This window comes from Acanthopagrus latus, chromosome 17, assembly GCF_904848185.1.
Source record: "Acanthopagrus latus isolate v.2019 chromosome 17, fAcaLat1.1, whole genome shotgun sequence".
Classification (NCBI taxonomy): domain Eukaryota; kingdom Metazoa; phylum Chordata; class Actinopteri; order Spariformes; family Sparidae; genus Acanthopagrus; species Acanthopagrus latus.
The window spans coordinates 769,439-790,575 of NC_051055.1; the positions used below are offsets into that span (position 1 = coordinate 769,439).

General features: G+C 40.1%; 1 protein-coding gene across 7 annotated transcripts in view; it reads left to right on the plus strand.

Moving 5' to 3' along the window:
* Positions 1 to 21,137, plus strand: part of cdk14 (cyclin-dependent kinase 14) — a 281,729-nt gene that overhangs the window by 108,926 nt on the left and 151,666 nt on the right. For all 7 annotated transcript variants that reach the window (XM_037072890.1, XM_037072885.1, XM_037072884.1 and 4 more), the window contains one exon: positions 16,040 to 16,163. In XM_037072890.1, the coding sequence (XP_036928785.1) occupies positions 16,040 to 16,163 (124 nt within the window). The remainder of the gene's footprint in view (positions 1 to 16,039; positions 16,164 to 21,137) is intronic.

Here is a 21,137-nt window from a genome sequence, read left to right on the forward strand (position 1 = left end):
CATGAACTGTATTAATCGTCCACAATGACAATAGCATCTCTTTTCTTTTGGCTTGTTTAGCAAAGGCTTCAGTTAATTGTAAATATCAGAATACAGTTATGTATGTAATTTCTGTCAAGTGTGCATTAAATTGTGTTTTACATATGATCTGAAATGAAGTTTACTCTACCATGTTAAATTCATCACACGCTCAGATGTCAGTTAAAGCTCTAATTAATTGAAAGCAGGTGACAGTATTGTAATTACTCCCAGTTTCTCAATACAGTCTTATGTTGATCAGGCCAATTATGATAGTAGGTGTGCACAAACTGTGGCATAAGCTCACCGTATACATCATATATGAATTTAGAGATATTTAGCCTGCTCCCTCTGTAAACTGTAAGAAATAGCTCTGGCTCTGTCCAAAGTATTCCAAGAGTTGGACCCTAAAGCAGAGACAGACAGGCGTGTAGGTGCGAAAAAGTTTATTCAAACGAAAAAGCTCCAAAAGTAAAAAAAACAACAAGCATCCGACAAGGCAGGCAGAAAACTCCAGCGGCAAGAAAGCACGTAGGCACACTAGGGTGGAGACCAGAGGTTTTACGTAGGTAGTGATGAGTGAATGGCTGCAGGTGTGCCTCGTCAGACCCGTCAGCCGTGCAGAGGGGAGAGAACAAAGAGGCGAGGAAAACAGACAGGGCAAAAACACACAAAACACAGAACCCTCACAGAAAGCCTACAGTATTTTTAAAGATGATTGTCATTTGATGAATCCATATATAAAAAGAAAAGTAAAAAAAGTAAAAGATTTGTTTTTCGTTGTATAATGTTGGTTTTATTTTTGACATACAGACTGCATGTAGCTTCCCTGTGACTGTCTTGTCACAGTGGGGTTGCCAGATTTGGTCTGTACAGTGACCAGAACATGTGTGCAATAAATTTATATGGCCACGTTCACTACAATGCAGAGACACTGCTTGAGTGCTGTTCTGATTAGATTATATGCAGTCAGCTGAAGGACCGTGTCTTAATGACATCTCCATGGATCAGTGGGAAACTTGACACCCGCAAATCATGTGTACTAGCCCAATAACAGCCAGCATTTCCTCTTACAATTGCATTATGGGGGAGGCTACTGATAGCCTCCGTGTCATGTCATCATGGAAAGCATCTGACACATGGTGATTTACAAAAAGGGAAAACAACTATATTTATGCTCCTGTTTGACATCAGATAAATTACCAATGAAGCACTGATGCTTTATCGTACTGGTCTTTAATTTCCAAATATTGCCTAGGATTTCCCTCAGTTTCCCGGAAAGAGCTCTGTGCCATGGTACTTATTATAGAGGTGATGGAGACAGTTCAGGGGAACATTCTGACTCAGCACTGTTTGTTCTGTCCCTGGAGCATTATAATTAATGACAGTTTGTTTGTTTTGTTATTAAGATCCATATTCGCTTCTCTATCAACACAGTAGATACTCTTCCTGAGCTAAGTGTTGGATTACATGAATACACATCCACAACATTCATACTCAAAGTAAGACTCAAGATGCTACACAAATCTATGAGTCACACAACAATTCCAAGTACACTCAAGACCTATGTAACACATACAGTACCGTAACTATATACACACCTGAATAAAATCATAATACTGGGAGAAAATTACAAGTATTCACATTTTGTGATGGTGGATCATAACCAGGTTGTCAGTAGAGCTTCAAAATCCACAAAGAAGAAACAGGAGCAAGAGACAAAAACATAAAGTTGGCAATTTAAAAAATGCTGCTGTTCATCAGCTGATCAAAGGTTTAAAAAAACAAAACAATAAGTGTTAGAAAAGGACTGAGTAGCCCCACCATTCTTGTTGTTCACTTCAAATATTTGTTTAGTCATTCTTGTTGCGAGTGTTTCCAGGAGGCTGGTGGGAATGTTGCTCCATATAGTGAAGATAGCTTTTATAAAGGGCATCCAGGGTTATGAACTGATGTCTGTTTTCATAAACTTCCCTTGCCATCCATCCCTGCATGTTCTCAGTGGGATTTAGATCAGGAGAACATGCAGGATGGTCCAGATAAGCAATGTTGTTTTCCTGGAGGAAGTCCTTTGTCAAGCAGGCAATGTGAACTGCAGTGTTGTCCTGTTGAAAGACCCAGCAATCGCACCATAGACAGGGGCCCTTAGTCAAGAGGGATGCCTGCAGTAACATCTCCACATAGCCAACCGCCATTTGACTGCCCTGCACAACCTGAAGCTCCATTGTTCCACTGAAGGAAAAAGCACCCCAGATCATAATGTGCCACATAGAAAACATCTCCAGTGGGAGCACCTTGTCATGCCAGTAACATTGGAAGCCATCAGGACTGTACAGGTACATTTTTTTCTCCTCAGAGAATAAAACTTTCTTCCACCTTTCAATATCCCATGTTTGGTGTTACCTTATAAAGTCCAAATGGGCAAGTTTGTGGCGCGGGAGGAGACTTGGTCCTTGAAGATGATTGCTTTAAGCTCTTCTCTCACAGGTGCCATCTTATGGTTATTGGACTGCAGTTAGCATCAGTTGGGGCCTTAATTTGGGTTGAGGGTCGGCCTGTGTCTTTACGGACAGCCTGTCAGATACTGACAGTGTGAATGTCTGACGAGAAAATGACATGAGAGACATATTTTAGCACAGATTTCGACTTGTTAAGCTATGGTCTTGAACTTTTGATCAGCTGATGAACAGCCTGTTGGAGTTTAATTCAGTTTTCAGTAAATTGAGGTGGCAAAAGCTCAACTCAGAGGTCGCTGGTTCAAGTCCCATTGGACCAAAAAAGTATGATGTGGAGAATGCTAGTTCACATCCTGGGCATTGTGACGTGCCATTGAGCAAGGTACCAACCCCTAACACTGCTTGTTTGGTGCCGTAGCATGTGTGACCACACCTTCACTCATCTCCTCTATACATTGTGTATGTGTGTGTGAATTGTTTCCCTTGTGGGATTACAATAGTGTGTGTGTGTGTGTGTGTGTGTGTGTGTGTGTGTGTGTGTGTGTGTGTGTGTGTGTGTATATAATATGAATTGCCTACTCTCTATTATTTGTGTCTTGCTCCAGTTTCTATTCTTACAACCTAGTTACGACCAACCACCTAGAAATGTGAATACTTGTACTTTTTATTTATTTTATTACTATTTTATTTAATGGGGATGTAGTTCAAGTGCACAGAGAGTTGTCTGCTGTTAAAAAATATAGTAGCCTGCACTACTCCAAAGTTTAAATATATATATTGTGGGTGCATGGAAGTGGCTGGAAGAACAAAACTCTAGCCATCTCAGAAAAGTAATAGTTTTATTGTTTTTTTTTTTTTCCACCAATGAAACCTAGATTTGAAACAAATAAGAAATTGGTTTGAGTTTTGTTCTTAGTTTATAGCTATTGCTAACATTCAACTCATGTCCTTGGTTGGGCTTTTATATGTAAGATATAATTGAAACATAGAACTTTCAGTGGTCAGTTTCACCACGACACACCGTCAAAGTACAATAAGCTAAAATGGGTACAGCTATAGTTGGCTTTTAGCCAGCATTTAACCTACGTTGTAAACGATTTTACATCACTGCCCAAGATCACTATCATAAACTTTTCTCTGTATTAAACGTATTCTACATGGAGGCAACAGAAAGTGACCCTTTCATGACTGTCCAGTTAAAAAAATAATGTCTGTTGAAAAGAAAATATCAGGTTGCTGTAAAGATTTTCCGCTGTTTTCTTCATGAAGATATTTCAAATAAAACACATAAAAACATAATTCAGCTACTTATCACACGTAACCAAAACAGATGATTATTCATTGTACCCAAACTAGTCTCTGTTGTGTTGGACCAATTCACTGAACAAGACTTGGTGATAACACTGTTATAGCACTAATGCTGCCGCTAATCATTTCATTGGAAAAAGCTAGACATGAACTTCCTGCAGGGCTTTAGAGCAGCCATGCTTCTGCCCATTTTTAACACCATTTAATTACTTGTCCAATATCATTCATTCAAAGGTAACATTAAACAAAAATGTAATTTGAGAAAATAGGAAAACAAAGTAACTAAAAAAACAACAGTACGGATTACTTTTTTTCATCAATTTCTTGATTAGAATGATCTACTTGGTGAGTAAAATGGGTCAGTAGCAGGGCATGCAATTTAGCATGGATAAGGGAACACAATGATCATCATATGTCACACACCATGAAGTGACACTCCTGTCCCTTCAGACCACCCTGTGGCATTTAGCTGCAATGCTGGATTTGGTCCAAATACTCCTAATCCTACTCTTGTTTCATAATTCCTTAATTTACGTTATAATCCACTGTTACATATCACCTGATTTGGCTGCTTCTGCCTTAGCTGGGTTTCAACTTTTTCTCTGCACCATGTGTGCTTTGAGTTCTTGGTCCAACCATGGAGCAGTAGCATGTTAGCCTTCATACAGGAGCGTGTTTGTCAATAATAGAAACTGACAATTTAGTAAAAACCTCCAAAGTCAGATCAGGATTGTCCTCTTGTAGGACCCTTGACCAGTCAATAATGTATGCTTCATCATAGTAATTATTTCATAGTAAGTGTTCAAACATCCTCTTCAAAATTATTCTCTGACCAGACTTTGGAATTTTAATCCTCCTTCCGGTTATAATTTTTTGAAAAATTTCAGCACACAACACCTTGACTTCCATTCAGTATTTAAGTCACCTAGGAAGTTAATCTCATTGTCTATATCACATTTCTTAACTGCATTTTTTACATTTTATTTATTCTTAGTCCTTTTTTTTTACAGTAATGTTTAAATTACTGTGCATCATCCATTTTTCTTAATCTTTCCTTTCATCAACATGATGTGTATTCCATCATTTTAGGTTCCATCAAAAGGTTGTTTTATGACATAATTGTAAATGTAAGTACAAACAACTGTTCTTTTCAAAGTTTATGATAAATAACATGGATGTATAATTAACGTTTGATATTAAGTGAAATCAATTCATCATTATGTGTAAAACAATGCCTCTCATATTTCACTGTTGGGCTTGTCAGTTTCCCTTGCCTCCAAAATCTACGTACACATGGGTAAAAGTTTCTGTCAATATTATATATATATATATATATATATATATATATATATATTATATATTGCCAAGTTAAGTTTTTTCTCCTCTGACAGTGGCAAACATAAATTTCAAGCCCTTTTTGGGCATGAGGAAGCTATATAAATGAGGCCCTTGAATTACTGACATAGTTTGAGCTCATGCAAAATAGAGAATTTACATTTTACCTGGCCAACATAGAGGAGCATGTCAGAAGGTCTGCTGGAGTTGTTCATCAGTCACCTGGGCTGTCTTCAGGTTGTTCAAGACTGTCCTCACCAGGAAAATGACAGCCTTTGTTTTTTCTTCAAATGCCTAGAATGTCTACTACATATCTGACAAAGGCCTGTACTGGCTATGCAGTTATTTCCAAGAAGCTAAAGTGGGAGCGTAATGTTGGCTGCAATCTTACCCTTACCTGCACAAAGTAGTTTTTCCACGTGATCCACCATTTTGTGCCCCACTGAAATATACACAGCACATTGTTCACTGGGGAGCCATCATTTAGTTTTACCTGTACTGTTGAGATGCAGGCCTGTATGCTGTCGTTTGTTGCTCGTTCTTTTAAGAACAAAACAGACCAGTGAAACAGGTTGCATTAAGAATCTGACAGCAGATATCATATTTCTTCTTTAATTACTTGGCTTTAATTTGGAGGTAAAGTAGCAGATGCCAGTACAAATTTGGCATAATGACCTGCACATAATGCATTTGTTGAGACATAATGCAAGACTAATTTGTGGTATATCCACAGCATTGGGCATACGAAGCATTTAAATTGTAGATGGGACAATCTAATGAGGGTCTGTTCTCCTTTTCAACAGGGTAGATGGTTCATTTTAATAGGTGGACTGATGCTTTTACCTGTTTGTAATTTCATCCAGATCACATATTTGAATATGTTAAACAGCTAAAATCACAGAAATGTATTTGATGACCATTTTATAATAGCTTTCAAATAACAAAAGCATAATAATCAAAAACCCAACTCAAAATTCATGTGATACAATTACATCAAACAATGACCTCATGTAGTTATTAGGTCCCCAGTTTTATCAAATAATGTAATGACTGTCATGGTTAAATGCGTTAGAAATTGAAAATAAAAGCTGAAAGCTAGAGTGCTTTTCAGCCTTCACCCTTCATCCTTTTTAGTTTAGGTTATTGCGTCCTTCTTTTTCTGTTGGTTTCATCCGTTTTCTCTCTCTTTTACTCATGTTTGCCATCTTACTTTCCTCTTTCATGTGATGTTTTCTGTCTTCTTACCAAATATACTCTCTTTACTCACGGCTATTTGTGGTGACAGACACCTACCTTAACTAAGCTGCCTGGCCTTCGGGCATCAATTACTAGTTAACATGAGCACCACACTTATGTGGATCTGTGTATGTGCTGTGTGTCATCTGCTTACGTGCAAGGTATCATTGAAGAAGGAGTATGGAATTGTATCAATTTTAGAAGGATCACAATTAGAAAGTGGGGTGGCTTCAATAATGAAGCTCAACACAACGCTCTGAAAAGAGCACCGAGTGAATAGACCAACACATTTTCAACATGGTGAACTGGAGGGGACAAAACAGATTTTTCAAAAAATTGTTTCCATGCTAGTATAAGAGGGACTTCAAGGTTCATGGTTGAAGGGATCGCAATGTTCAAGAAAACAAAAAGCTCCACACTGCGCATACACAATTCTATCTTAACACTTCCTGATGGCGTAGTACAACAGCCTACTATGCGAGGACGCCTGGGTTTGTTGTACCAGAGATTATGTCAAAAAGTGCTTATTATATATTATTTAGTGACATTTGTTTTCCACTGCCATGGCAGCCAGTTACAACATTTACCATCACTGCTGCGTGTGGTCACTAATGGTTCTGACACCCATGATTCACACAGACAGAAATAATTGACTATTATTATTATGTGTAACAAGTTTTTTATTTATTGGGATATATTCATTGTAATTTACAGTAGAACAAGTGCAAACCACAGTAGCTGCATCCCGATACAGGCAGGCTTCCATATATTCAATTCACAGACACACACAGTGCAGGGGTCGACAATATAAATGGCCTGGTGGCCTGGTGACTCCAAGCACTGGTGAAAAATAATGCCTTGAAAAAAGATAACAAGTAAAAAATGTAATAAATCTAATTTTATGTTAATTCCCTGTGGTTTGAAATGATTTCTGTGAAATCGTCTTGGTAGCTAATTACCGCTAATAGTGTTATGAGATCCCGATCCAATCAAAGACAGAGACTTCTGCTTTCTGTGTGCAGCGAGCGCTGTGCCCTGGGACATCAGCACACCACCTGCAAGCAACTGCAGTGTGCACAGCTCGCTTGCTCCTGCGGAACGTGTGCCGCTCACTCACTGCTGCTGATTGAAGGTTGTCACTATAGCCGATAAGAACCTTTTTTTCGGTACCGTGAAACTTTGCCTCAGCGTGCGTTGTGTCGAGTCCTGTTGGGACCGATGCGGACGTTACACGGGGGCCAGAGCACACGCCGGCTACAGTTGAGAGTCATGGAAAGTTACTAGTATTGGTATCGTAGAAAGTTCCAGCCTTGATGGCTAGACCGCAGGAATTGGCTGGGATATGTTTGTTTTCGTTTTTATGGGGATCAATACCTGACATTGTCCTAGGCCAGTGGTTAGAATGGTGGGGCCAGAGGGCCAGTGGCAAATTTCCTTTATTGTCTACCCCTGACACAGCCCACAAATACCTGACCTCCATGGCAAATTTCAGCCTCAAAGTAAGTTGCATTTGCCACAGCGTGGACACAGCTTTGACCAGTGGACTCATGGAAGTCGAGCTGCTGGTTGTAGGGGCATAAGCATCACACATTAATTATAAACTTCCAGATGTATCATAATCAGTGTTGGGGGTAACTTGTTACAAAGTAATCTATAAGAGTACTCGAGATACCTTTTTGTTGTTACAAGTAATGTAATGTGTTAGTTATGCAATTCAAGTATTCCCTTATTTAGTTATTTTTTCATAAAAATAATCGTCAAATAATTGTCCTTTTGCATTCTTTGCCACAAAAACAGAACAGAAAATCTCTGAAGCATTGGCTCTGTTTCTATTTTTCTTCTGCTGCACAGCAGGTGGCTGTGTGCCAGCTTGTAAGCATGTGTAGCTGGCCAATTCAATGTAGCGAGAAGGTGGAGAGGACAGCATTACCTTTGTGGAAATATTCCCACTGTCTTAAATTTTTGGGGCATAAAGGACAAGAACAACAGCATGGTGCAGTTGTGCAGTTGTTCCAACAAGAGCGTACTAAACAGTTAATGTGTTATGAAAGGGGTTCATAAGAAATGTAGTGTTGGAGCAAAGCATCACTGATGAACAAGGAAGTCTGCTAAGTCAGTTGATGCCTCCTACAAGTGGCAGTTCATGAGTAAAAAGAGGATGTGTGTGTGTGTGCGTGTGTGCGTGCGTGTCTATCTCTCTGTCCGTCTGTCTGTCTGTCTACTACGTCTGCTCATTTTACACTAATCCATTTAAATGGGTTTGGGCCTCTTTGCTAAAGGTCAGTCCCACTGCTACACACTTTTATGTAATTTTCTTAAACAATAAATCAGGTGTGCTTTGACTTGACTAACTGTTTCACAAAAAAGGTATGGCCCTTCCCAATGTAGTACCTTAAAAATAATGCAGACACTTTGATGCAAACTTTGAAATGATGATGATAGTAATAATAATAACAACAACGAACATCAGTCAAGCAGCAAAATGAAGTATACAAATAAAGTATACATAAAACAAATTAAAACATTACAAATCATCAGGGAAAGCAATTTTAAAAAGGTGAGTCTTCAGTTGTAATTTAAAAGTAGTAATAGATGTGCACTGGAGCAAACTGAGGGGGAGAGCATTCCACAGTGTAGGGTCAGCAACACTGAAGGCCCTGCCACCCAGAGAGCGTAGTCTAGAGGGAGGAATGGAGAGGAGATGTGCATCAGAGGAACGTAGTGAACAGGGTGGCGATTAGGGATGCAGAAGACGGGATAGATAGGGAGGTGCCAGGCCATGAAGACATTTAAAAACCAGAAGTGTTGTAAATGTGATTCGGGATTGGACTGGGAGCCAATGCTTTTTCTTAGCAGTTATGAACTGATAAATAAAGTTTTGGACATATTGAAGTTTTTTTAGTCTTTGGTTTGGCAATTGAAGAAGGCTATTGCAGTAATCCAGTCTGGATGTAACAAAGGCATGAACGAGTGTTTCTGTGAGATAGAGAGGGGCGGAGTCTGGAGATGATCTTAAGATGGAAGAAGGCTGTTTTTGATATGTGATTCAAAGCAGAGGGTCAAACTTCAGCAACAGAGGATGTGATGAAACCAGGAGAAGCTCAGGTGAGAGGTTTTGCTGAGCGTGGCTGGGGAAGCAATGCGGGTGGCTCCAGATTTGTCCTGGTTGAGTATGAGGTAGCTGCAGTTCATCCAGTTGTTGATATCTTGAAGGCAGTCAATCAGGTTGGATGGTGGTCGAGTGTCTGATGGTTTCATCTGAATGTATAGTTGTGTGTCATCGGCATAGCAGTGAAAGTTGAGTCCATGCTGGGGGACGATGTGACCAAGAGGGAGAATGTAAATGATGAAAATTAATGGGCCAAGAACTGAAACCTGTGGAACACCATGAGAAAGGGGAGATGTGGGCGACTTAAAGCTGCTAATTGACACAAACTGCTGTCTGGCTGTTAGGTAGGACTTGAACCATGAAAGAGGGGTGCCAGTGATGCCAAGCGATGTTTCTAGTCAGTTCAGCAGAAGGGTGTGACAGACAGTATCAAAGGCAGCAGTGAGATCCAGGTGGATGAGTATGTTCAGGTGATCAGAGTCAGTGGTTAAAGGCAGGTCATTAATGACCTTAGTTAGTGCAGTTTCTCTACTATGCTTTTCCCTAAAACCAGATTGAAACTCTTCCCATAGGTTGTTAGCGATAACTCGGAGGGTGAATCTTCAGCACAACACTTTCTAGTACACAATATGTGTCAAGATGTAATAAGCAGGGTGTCAGTAAGTTTACTGAGAATGCCTGTCTTTCCCAGCGGGTGAACATAATATTTAAGTTACTGATAAAGGTCTAAGAATGGAATTCTGAACAACACACACATCTAAATTCTCTCTGTCAAGCCTTATATAGCCACTAGTGGGACCAAGACTTCCACACTTGTCTGAGCTTGTTATAGCTCATGATTTGTTCCATAATATTATCACATGGATACACAGGTTATTTCCTCTCTTTCTGTGTTGTGTGCTGTTTTACTTTGTTTTGTCCTAGATGAACCCCAGTGTGCTGTTGTTCCTTTGATACATTGCCCCATGCTCTGCTACACATAGAATATCAAACTAAACAGCCAGATTCTAACATCTAATCAACACTTTCTTTCATAGTGCTTATCTTGAGGGAGAGTTGTGCAAGCCTTGGGTATGATGGCAGTGTAAGCATGACAGTTTGTTTATTGGTGTGTAGGTGATGGATTGTTGTTCATGCAGCAGGGTCACACCTCAGGTGATTATGTTAATGAGTGATTTAGCTACAATCACATGGTTTGTTTTTCTTAGCAGTTATGAACTAATAATGCATCATGTTAACAGAGGCTCTCACGAACACACACACACACACGCACACAGAGCAGGGATTCTGCTCTTCAATGAAAAAAATATATATTCAGATTAACAGTTGAATTACCAGCTACTGTTGCAGCTTCTTCTTGCTGTGAGTGCATTTTAGATTTCAGGTCACAGGATTGTTCTATACATGATGTCAGGTAAGGAAAGTCCATTGACTGGACTGGACCTCCAACAATTAGATGGGCATCAGTGTATCCTGATGGGGTAAAAACAATGAGGCACTGCATTGAAAGAAATTAAAAAGTACGGGACTGCATACTTATCAAGTTTGGGGGAGAAGCCAAATCCTAGTCCACATTTCAGTCAGAGACATCCAATCAATGAGCTTAGATATCTGTCATTATGCTATTGACTGGGGAAAGTTAGACATTAATCAGGCACTGCACTGATTTTACATATGAAGATATGTTTACTAATCAGTGAGGAGCTCTGATCACTTTGTCAAGACTGTCATTAGAGTCATCTCTTGTTTGGCATGGAGACTGCAGGTTTCAACAGAAAAGCTGTGATGCAAACTAGAGGTGTGGAGTTTGAAAGTAGTCTGTGAATGATATGGGTACTGTCGTATTTAGTGATATCAGATATCACAAACCTCTTGAAAACCGTGAAAACCATATTTCAAAAAAGTTGCCAGTAATGGCCCTGATGTGAGTTTGTAGTTGTTTGTGCTGCTTTGATAAAGGTTTAGAAAAGGTTTAGAAAAAGCCCATTAGTCTTTATACTGGGCTGTGCTGTTATCAGCTGCTCCAACACTACCGACTGTATTTAGGTATCACTTTACTTACCTTAAGCAAGTCCCTCTGTTTAAATTTATCAGTAGTATATCAATATGTACTAAATGATTTTAACAGTGTCTTTGTGCACAGCTATATAGTAGCTATAAGTATTTTAAATATGTATTAATATATGTCAGGAATTACAGCTTCTCATATCAGCATTTTATATGATAATATTACATTGTCAATCATTATCTCATAGTATAGCAACCTCAACATATTGATAGACAGTTAGTATGTGGTTGTGTCTGTATTAGTTTTGTCTACTGTTTATAAATGCTGGAACTAGACTATGATGAATTATTTCACCCACCCACACCCCATCTTCTATTAATCATAAAGATAGTCTGTATGTCCTGTCCAGTCCAATGGACAAGGACTGAGATCTATGCATCACATTACACACACATTTTTGCACCTATACATTCAGAAGGAGTTGTTTTCATCATCTTCACTGATTATTGATCACTATCAAAGGAAAATTCCATGTAGAAAGATAGGACCATCCGTAGCATATTTTTCATTAACTAACACTGGTGTTGAAAGTGAAAAAAGTGACAACTCAAAATTATATTTTCCACTTTTCTACTGTTGCAGATGAATGTTTCTATCTGTTGTATTGTTTTCTTAGTTTGTTCTTTGTTTTATTTTTTTGGCCCAATTTCATGTTGATTTGTGTAGTCACACCTTTAACAGCAGGATTCCTTTCAATATATTTAGCCAGGTGGATATCTCATAGTAACCTACTGTAGTTGGGTGAGCTCATCTGGCCAGCAGATGTTTTTGTCAGCAAGCCAAATGTACATTAATGCTGAGCCTGTTTGGTGTGTAAGAAGAATGGTATTGTAAACCTCCTTTTCAGGTAAGGTGAGAAGGAGTATACATTTGCTCATTATTGACTGGGCCTAAATAACTTAAGTAGGCCACCTTGAGACCAGCACACAGTATTATCATTATTGTCAAATTAGCTTGTCAGAATAACCTCCATAAACTGATCCCTCATCACTTTTCCTCACCTATTAGAATTCAAATGGAACTGAGCTGTCTTAGTTGAAGCTGAAAAGAAGGGAAATGTGATTTTTCTCTTTTCATGCATCTCACTCCTAACAAGGCAAGTTCTTTTCCCATGCTAATTTACCGTGCTGCACTTCATCTCTCTCCTGCTGAGTGCAGGAATAATAAACTGTTGACCCGGAGACTCCAGATGCCAGACAGGGCCTGTCCCTGATTGGACTCCACGGTGCTTCAGTCAGCTTAATTGACCACGACCGTGCTGAATTGTGAACACCTCATTATTTGTTTATTGACACGTCTGTAGGGGGGTGAAGAACTGCCACTTCTGGGGCACTGCTTAGCTCAGTTGGTAGCGCGTGCGTCCCATGTGCCAAGGCTCTGCAGTGGACCTGGGTTCGGCTCCCTGCCTGGGTCCCTTTGCTGTATGTCACTTCCCCTCTCTTACCCTGATTTCTGTCACTCTCTTCAAGCTATACTGTCAATAGAGCCAGAAAGACCAAAAAAGGCCACATCTCTGAAGGAAAACAAAATGAAAAAAGTTGATAATTTCTCAGACTTCAGAGGATTTTTAGTTCTTGTTGGTATTTATTTCTGAAAGCTCATGCAGACATCTGAAGATGCAATTGATGTAGTATGCATCTATTAAAAGCTAAATTTATTTTGTGGATGCAGTTTTTGGTTTATGAGCTCCATAGGCAGGTGGAGGAGCTGTGTTTAATTGCAGCAGTAAGATAATTGGCTGTAAATGTGTGAATTTCATCAAAAGGGCATTCATGAGCGTTTAACTTTAGACATTAGACTTCAGACTGTTATTCATCCCACATCGGGGAAATTCACTCGTTACAGTAGCAGTTAGACACACACATAAGAACTACACGACTTAAAACATACTAAAAAAGATTTAGATAGGTGAGAAAGATACTCAGAGACTCAGTGTAAGAATTTGAATATGTACAAAAAAAAAAGAAGTATTATTGCACAGGATAATTGCACAAGATTTTAGCTCTACTTCGGCCTCTTTAAGTGCTCGATACTCCATCATGTACACAAGCTAAAACATTGTTATAGATTCCATGACTACTGATATTAACAACAGTACAATACACAATATTGATATTAAAAACAGTACAATACACAATAAGCAAAACTATACAGTTTATATAAGATGCTTTGCAGTTCCGAGAATAAGATTAAATACCAAGCAAAGTGGAACTTAGTGGATTTTTAAGGTGCAAGGTAAACAAAGATACAGTGCAGTTTTGATTACAGTGATTACATTTAAATAATAGGTAATTGAAATGATGTGTGTATTGTGTGGGTGTTGCTGTGAGGTCTTGTACAGTTTAATGGTACCAGGTAGGAATGATTTCCTGTGCCGTTCTTGAAGGCAGGGTTGAATGAGTCTGCTGCTAAAGCTGCTCTTAAAGTGAAACTCTCTCCAAAAAGCAACCCAGGCTTTATTTGTGAATGTATAGGAGTCAAACCTTCGTGTAAAAGCATAATTACAATGAAAGAGGCACTTTACCAGAGTTTCGTTTTCGGGCTAGCTAATTTTCAAGTTTTCGAGTGCAGAGGCACTCTTATGCTAGCATCAAAATCGCTATTTTTAAAACACTAAGAAGGCTCGACACAACATGAAACTTTGCTTGTAGTATCACCAGGGACTCTACACATGAACATGGGCACTAAGAACATTGTTTGTGTACAAAGAGTTTACTAAAAAGAAGGTTTTTGAACGACTCACGTTAGCTGCTGCATCTTCGGCGTGCTGCCATCATGGCAGACAAAAAGAGTCGATCCCGGAGTGCGACCTAACAAGTAGGAGAGTAATGGTGAACCATGATCATCAGCAGTTTTACCAGCATCCTGTCCCCTGCCACCTCCTCCAGGTTGACAAGCTTAGAGCCAACAACCGACACTGCCTTTTTAATGATTTTATTTAGTCTGTTTGCATCCTTCGCTTTGATGCACAGGACACCACAGCGAAGAAGATGATGCTTGCTGCAACAGACTAATAGAAAATCTAGAGCAGCCGGTTGCAGACCTTAAAGGACCTGAGCCTCCTTAGGAAGTAAAGCCAGCTCAGGCCCTTCTTGTTGTGGTCCACTCCAGTTTATTGTCCAGCACAAACAAACAGACACACTAGCTAATTAACTAAAGCTGTCTATAGGAACATCAACTTCACTTTATAGAATTCTGGTGAACTGACCATTTTACGCAATCACATTCATTTTAATTGGATACTCAACACAGCAGCGTAACAAGTTTCTGTTACATCATGACACACAAGGTCATTTTGAATCAGCTTAATTTACTACTTATTTTTAACCTGACAAGTTAATGCAGCAATTTCTAATAATTCAGCTGTGAGATCTGATGGGTGTTGTTGTGTCTCACCTGTTTTCTTATGGTTGAATGGTTAAAGGGGAGGAAATGATGTGTATATTCTTGACATTCTTGCTCAGTATTGATTCTGTTGTTTGTGCCTTTGTCAGAGAGACTGTAGCCCTTTTTAGATAGAAAAGGCGGCACATTTGCTCCAAGATAAGAGTGGCAATATGCCGGCCTGTCTTTTTAAAACCAAGGCGTAATGTTCGTCCTTTTCTAAAGCCGCCTCTGACATAGCCGTAAACATGTGAAGTGATGTGAATCTCTAAGTTGGGCTGTGAACAGTGACATAGAATTTGTCTTCAAAATAAGAGGTTTACATTGCACCCCATTGGAGTTTAGAAATGGGTTCTTAGCAGGGGGCTTTTAATTTAAATGTAGCGACCGTCCTTAGCTTGCCGACACAACAACAAGCACAACACAACCAAACAGCTACAGAGACTGAGGAGACGCTGCATCTCCTGGATCTCAGCAGCTGTCCAGTTGTTCATCTTAATGTCCGCGGATGAAGTGATGGACTGACTGCTGTGATCAGCTGTTTCTTGGTTTTAAAACTCCTTGGCTGTGGGTGGCACAGCAGCGCAGGTCATTGACACCTTTGCCCACCTCACGCAGAGGCCGGCACATTTCTGCCTCATTTTTAGATAGCAGGCGAGGTGGAAATACATTAATGTGCCCTCTGAGGTGGAAAATCCTAACCAAAACAGACCCCCAATTTGCCACCCTCTGTCTAAAACCGCGGACCGAGCCGCCAAAAGGACTGGCAAATTTTTGGCTTGGTGCTCTGTCTGAAAATGGCGAGTGTTTCCTTGAACTACTGTAAATAACATGTGGGGCTCATGTCTGCTCTCATTTAGAATGGAATGAATTTACAGCCTTACCTCAGTGATTGACAGGTTTTGAATAGGTCAACATTTGCTCAGATTCATGTAGATTCAGGCTGAGACAAATGGGAGACTACTTATCAAAGTTCATGTAATTTATTCACTGTTTCATACAAAAAAAATATCCCCTCCTTATCAGCTATGCCCTCCCCATGCTATTTGCACATATATGGTTATATCCCAGGTAAAATTTTCCTGTAATTACAGTTCTTTCCTTTTTTTCATTTGTATTTTCTAGCTGTTCCTGTTCCAGTTACTGAGAGGGCTGTCGTACATCCACCAGAGGTACATCCTTCACCGTGACCTGAAACCACAAAACCTGCTCATCAGTGACACTGGAGAGCTTAAACTTGCTGACTTTGGTGAGTAGGCCAGACACTCATGCTCTTTTTTGTGGATCTGTTAGATGTACAAGTGTGTGTGAAATCTAGAGGGAATGCTGAATATCTGCTTTGTCACCTTTCTTCAGTTCTAATGTGAGGGCATAAGAGGCAGAGAGATGAATACACAGTAACTGCATTGAATCTGCACAAATCTCTAATTATTTTTGTCAGTAGCTGTACTATAGATGCAATTTTTATTCATAGATTTAGTGGGACAAAATGTTAAAGGTAAACTATGCAGGACTAGGTAATTACTAAACACAACATTCAAACTTGGCCCCTTGTCCCCAGCTCAAAGTCACTAGAAGTACTTCACAACTTCCTATCAATGCTCTGTAATGTTGACGCTTAGAAGGATAGAGCACTGTTCTAAACACAACATGAAGAGGAATAATGTTGTTAAGGGATATTCCGGTGTAAGTTTAATCCATGTTCTAACATTACAGAGTGCAGTAGAGTCCCGCAGTAATGGTATTCACTGAGCGGCAGACCTCTACTGCACTCGGTAATCGACTCACAGGGCTTCCCCACAACAAGGAGGCTTCTCGGGTGGTGAGTTTTGTTTATCTTTTCCAACAAAGCCGGCAACGATATCAAATGTTTGATGCCTCGAAATATGTGCTGGGACCCTGTTTGTAATGTTGCTGAAGTTTGGTGCTGTTCTGAGCATTATTTGTGGCTTTTTGATGGCGATTTATACTTGGATCCATTTGCTGCAGTGTATTGTTGTTGTGCGGTCGTTTCTGAGGATGCTAAAACTACGTAAGCTAGTGGTTCGCAAACTTTATCTGTCGAGGGGGGGTCCTACTCGGTGTCAAGGTGTGTTAGACTATGGATTAAATTTACACCGGAATAATCCTTTAATGCTCTCAGGTGAAACGGTGAAGTCCAGTGTGATCATATTATAAGAAACAGATTGTCTTAGAAATCAAGACCATGTTGTGTTCTGATCCTAGCATAATGGGATTTTTGGAGAAAGACCTGCCATTTTGGTGGGTTGTTTTTTGACTTGAAGGCCTCAGCAGTGGGATGGGTTGGATGATCTGCTAGTTGACCCCTTGAGCTTTTTTTCCTGTAACAACTTGTTCTTGTTCTGTTCTTGTGTGCAAGACATCAGAATCAATGAGAAGTACAACACCCCTCATTATTTTACTCATACATTTCCTAAATCCCTCAAAATCCCCCTCCACCTCATCCCATCCATGTCCTCCATTTCTCCAACCCTTTGCCCAGACAGATGGGGGAGGAGGAAGGTGGCAGCTTCATCAATAATGCAAACCATGTATTAGGGCAGAAACGTTACTATAAGGGGAATGAGAAGGAGAAAATATCAAATGAGCAAGAATGACAATCCCTGACCTATTAGTCTGTTGCTGGAGCTGTGCTCATTAAGAAACATGCACAAAACTCAGAATCAGCCTTCTGCCTGAAGGATGCCAGATGAGGAGGGTTGAGGCTGTGTGTGTGTGTGTGTGTGTGTGTGTGTGTGTGTGTGTGTGTGTGCGCGCACACACGCTTTTGTGGTCGCCAGGGCTCCCTGTTGTCCTGGGCCTGCAGCAGCAATACTAATGGCCAACAGCTGAGGCCTGTGGTGCTGGTTGTTGATAAGAAAGACTCCGGCAGCATGTCAACAAAGGAGGGGCTGCGAGGTACAACACAAGGTGGCTCGCAGAGGATCGAATGCCCCCACCCCTCAAATCCGTCCAGTCTGTGTATTAAGTTCAAGGTGAAGTCAGACTGTGGTAAGCCTAGTTTATAGCATAAAGACTGACAGCTGGGGGAAAATCCTTAGCAATACATTTGAAGCTCACTAACGGTGTTTTAGATTTGTGGTGGGTTTGCTTTGCTGCAGTTCAGGAACTAATTCATGTCATATACTCATTAGTCTTCTCTCACTGGTCAGAATTTTTACTTGGAAGATTCACCAAAAAATGTTTCCTTCTCTCCTGTGTGTCTCCTCTTCATTATGTAGCCTCAGCAGTGTGTATTGCTCAATGTTTCCATTGTGTTCATGTGGTTTTCAGTATAGCAGTGCTCTTTAAAAGAACAAAATATCCAGATCCAGGACACACCTAGACTTGAGCAAAAGACAATGTCCTGATGCTTCTTATTAGGAGGCGTGCCATCAGCATACCAACATATACACACACAGGAACTATGCTTCAGATGGCACACAGAGTTGATTAGAAAGTTGTATAAATGTGAAGAAGCCTCCCATTGGACAATGCATGAGCCAGTTATTCCGGATGGTAGGGTGGATGGCTTTAAGATTGCAAACAGAGTTTGAGTGGAGGTGAGCTTAGCCCTCTCCTTTTAGAAAAGCTTGTTTTTTTTGTTTGGCCTGGCATCTGAGTGGGATTGCTGTTTTCACATATGCCCAGATGAGTCAAAACTGGGGCTGAAATACTCCAGAGTTCGAAACAGGTTGGTCCAAACAAGCTAGGTGTAACTGCACCCTAGGTAAAGCCCACTGCTTTAATCATTTGGTTACAATTTTGCATAAAAATGCAATCATGCCAAAGTGTATCATAGACTTGAGATGCAACGTAAGTGAAGATTACTTTATTTGATTAGTTCACACTTAATGTAATGTTCACAGATAATTCATACATTAATTCATATGTGACCGAGTTAATTGATTTCCTCTTATATAAAACTTTGTTTTAGACCCATGCTTCTGTGAATTAACATTCCTTAACTCATCTGAAATTCAGGGTTAGGGCTCGGTGAGGAATAATGATACACTTTACATTAATGTAAAATTACACTGTCATGAGTCATTCATTAGTTGATCTCCTAGCTATCATGGCAGATGTAATTCCAGTGAGAAATAGTATATCTCATAGCAGTGATTACATGTACCCAATTAGTACAAAGTAAGAAAAGAAAATATTTCACAAAATATTGAACTATTCCTTTACACCAGTTCTGTAAATTGAGAACATAAATGAACTGAATAATTATTTGTACATTGTGACAAGTTACTGTAGCCTGGCTTGATGAAATCACACAGATTTTCCTTGTTTTTTCAATAAACTCGTGACTACAACAAATACTTGTGTTATGGAACCATGATGCCCAAAATGATCAAACTTTTTTTTTTTTTTTTCTCCTTAATGGAATTTTTTTCCTCCAGTATTAAAATCACTCCTGGCAGGATACAGTACATCTCTCAATCTGCTGCATGTTAGATGGGGGAGGGTAGGCAGAAGCTACAAACTGCCTTTAAATTCCAAATTATCTTAAAATGAACAGTTGGCTTTTTCCGCTGGGGACTGGAGACCATTTCAGTCCTTCTCCACTTCCTTGTTCATTCCTTCTTAGTCTTGTTTCAAGCCCCCATCCTTCCTCATAAATTGTTTGACCCAGGTTTAGATAGTGATGTATAATTCACTGGTGACCCTCATCCTAGACCCAACCTAGAGGGGACAGCAAGTCAACTGGTGAACCAAAACAGATGAAGGTGGCTGAAGCTGTGCATGTGTGCAGCGGTGTATGTGTGTGTGAATCCATAGGTCAGGTCTTTGTCCCCTCCTCTGTAGGCAGACACATGGGGTTGGGAGGGGGAAGGTTATGGTTATCTTCCACAGTGCCATCATGAGACAATATATTGGACACTATACAAAGTGATCCAAATGATCAAACACATACTGTAGATATAGTAATTAGTAGTGGTGATTTGAGCTGAATTTCTATTTGCAGAGGAACCCCAACCCTGTTTCTTTACATACGACAAGTCTTTACAGGTGAGCAGCCAGCAGGAGACAAGAAACAGTATAATAGAAGACAGAAAGCTTAAACAGTCTGGTTGCCTCCAAGCTGGCCACGGTTAGAAAGCTCAACTCTTTTTGCTTGTAAAGTAGGAGATTGAGGAGGAAAAGCTGAAGGTCTCGCTGATAACACAGGCTGGTTGTTTGGACATAATTAGCTTTTTGTTTATCCTGCTTATTCCTTTATACTTGAGTTATGGAATACTGCAATAGCCAAATATTTATAATGCCTTTGTACACTTTGAATTCACTGCTGAACTTGAAATCAGGCTTGGGGCTGTGCGCCACAGCCAGTGTAGGTAGTCTCGAAAGCAGTAAGAGCCAGATAGACTGTTTGTTTGATCCTTTAATGGGATTGGTGACAATGAGACAAAATATAGATTGGTCCGTCACAAACCCATAATTGTAACCCCACACTTATACAGTCAGCTTATTTCAATGATTTATTGATGTGTATGTTATTTATTGACTGATTGATATATTTTGCACTGGGAAGTGTGTAACTGCAGTGCTTTATGCCTGGCAACAGGATCTTCCAGTCATTGCTCTCTAATACATGGCTTATTATATAAAAGACCAAGGGAGTGCTCAAACTAACAACCATCAGTCTTCCACTTCAATCCAAATCTCTTCAAGAGAGTAAAATAATGAAGGAATCCATTCACAGTTCGGCCGTGATCTCTCAGTGATTCTGGGAGACCTGCAGGTAACATTTTACCTTCATTCATTTCTGTCTGTGTGACATTCTGTAGTGAGCAAATGAAAAAATGCATTCTGTTTGGGAAATGACAGCTGCTGTGACATGAAATTAGGATATGATATGTACTGAATGTGTGACAGTTTTGTAGCACTGACAGACATATAATCTTACCTAAATATTAGGGTTACATCCATGGTATGGGTTTGGGTTTTTGATCAAACCTTAGCCCCAATTTCCACTGGATACGGGTCCGCTGCGTTGTGGCGCCGATCCGGTTTTGGTCCACCATCTGGCAATCCCCACCAGTTGCGGTTTGAGTCCACCATGGCACAGTACGGTGGACAGCTGGCATCACGAGACCAAGGAGTTCCGCGATAATCACATGATCACTCGTGACCGCAGTTATAGGTCCGTGTTATTAAAAACAACAACATGAAGTGTTCCCAACCGAAGGATCAGCAGAAGATCTCGTATTTGTCTCTT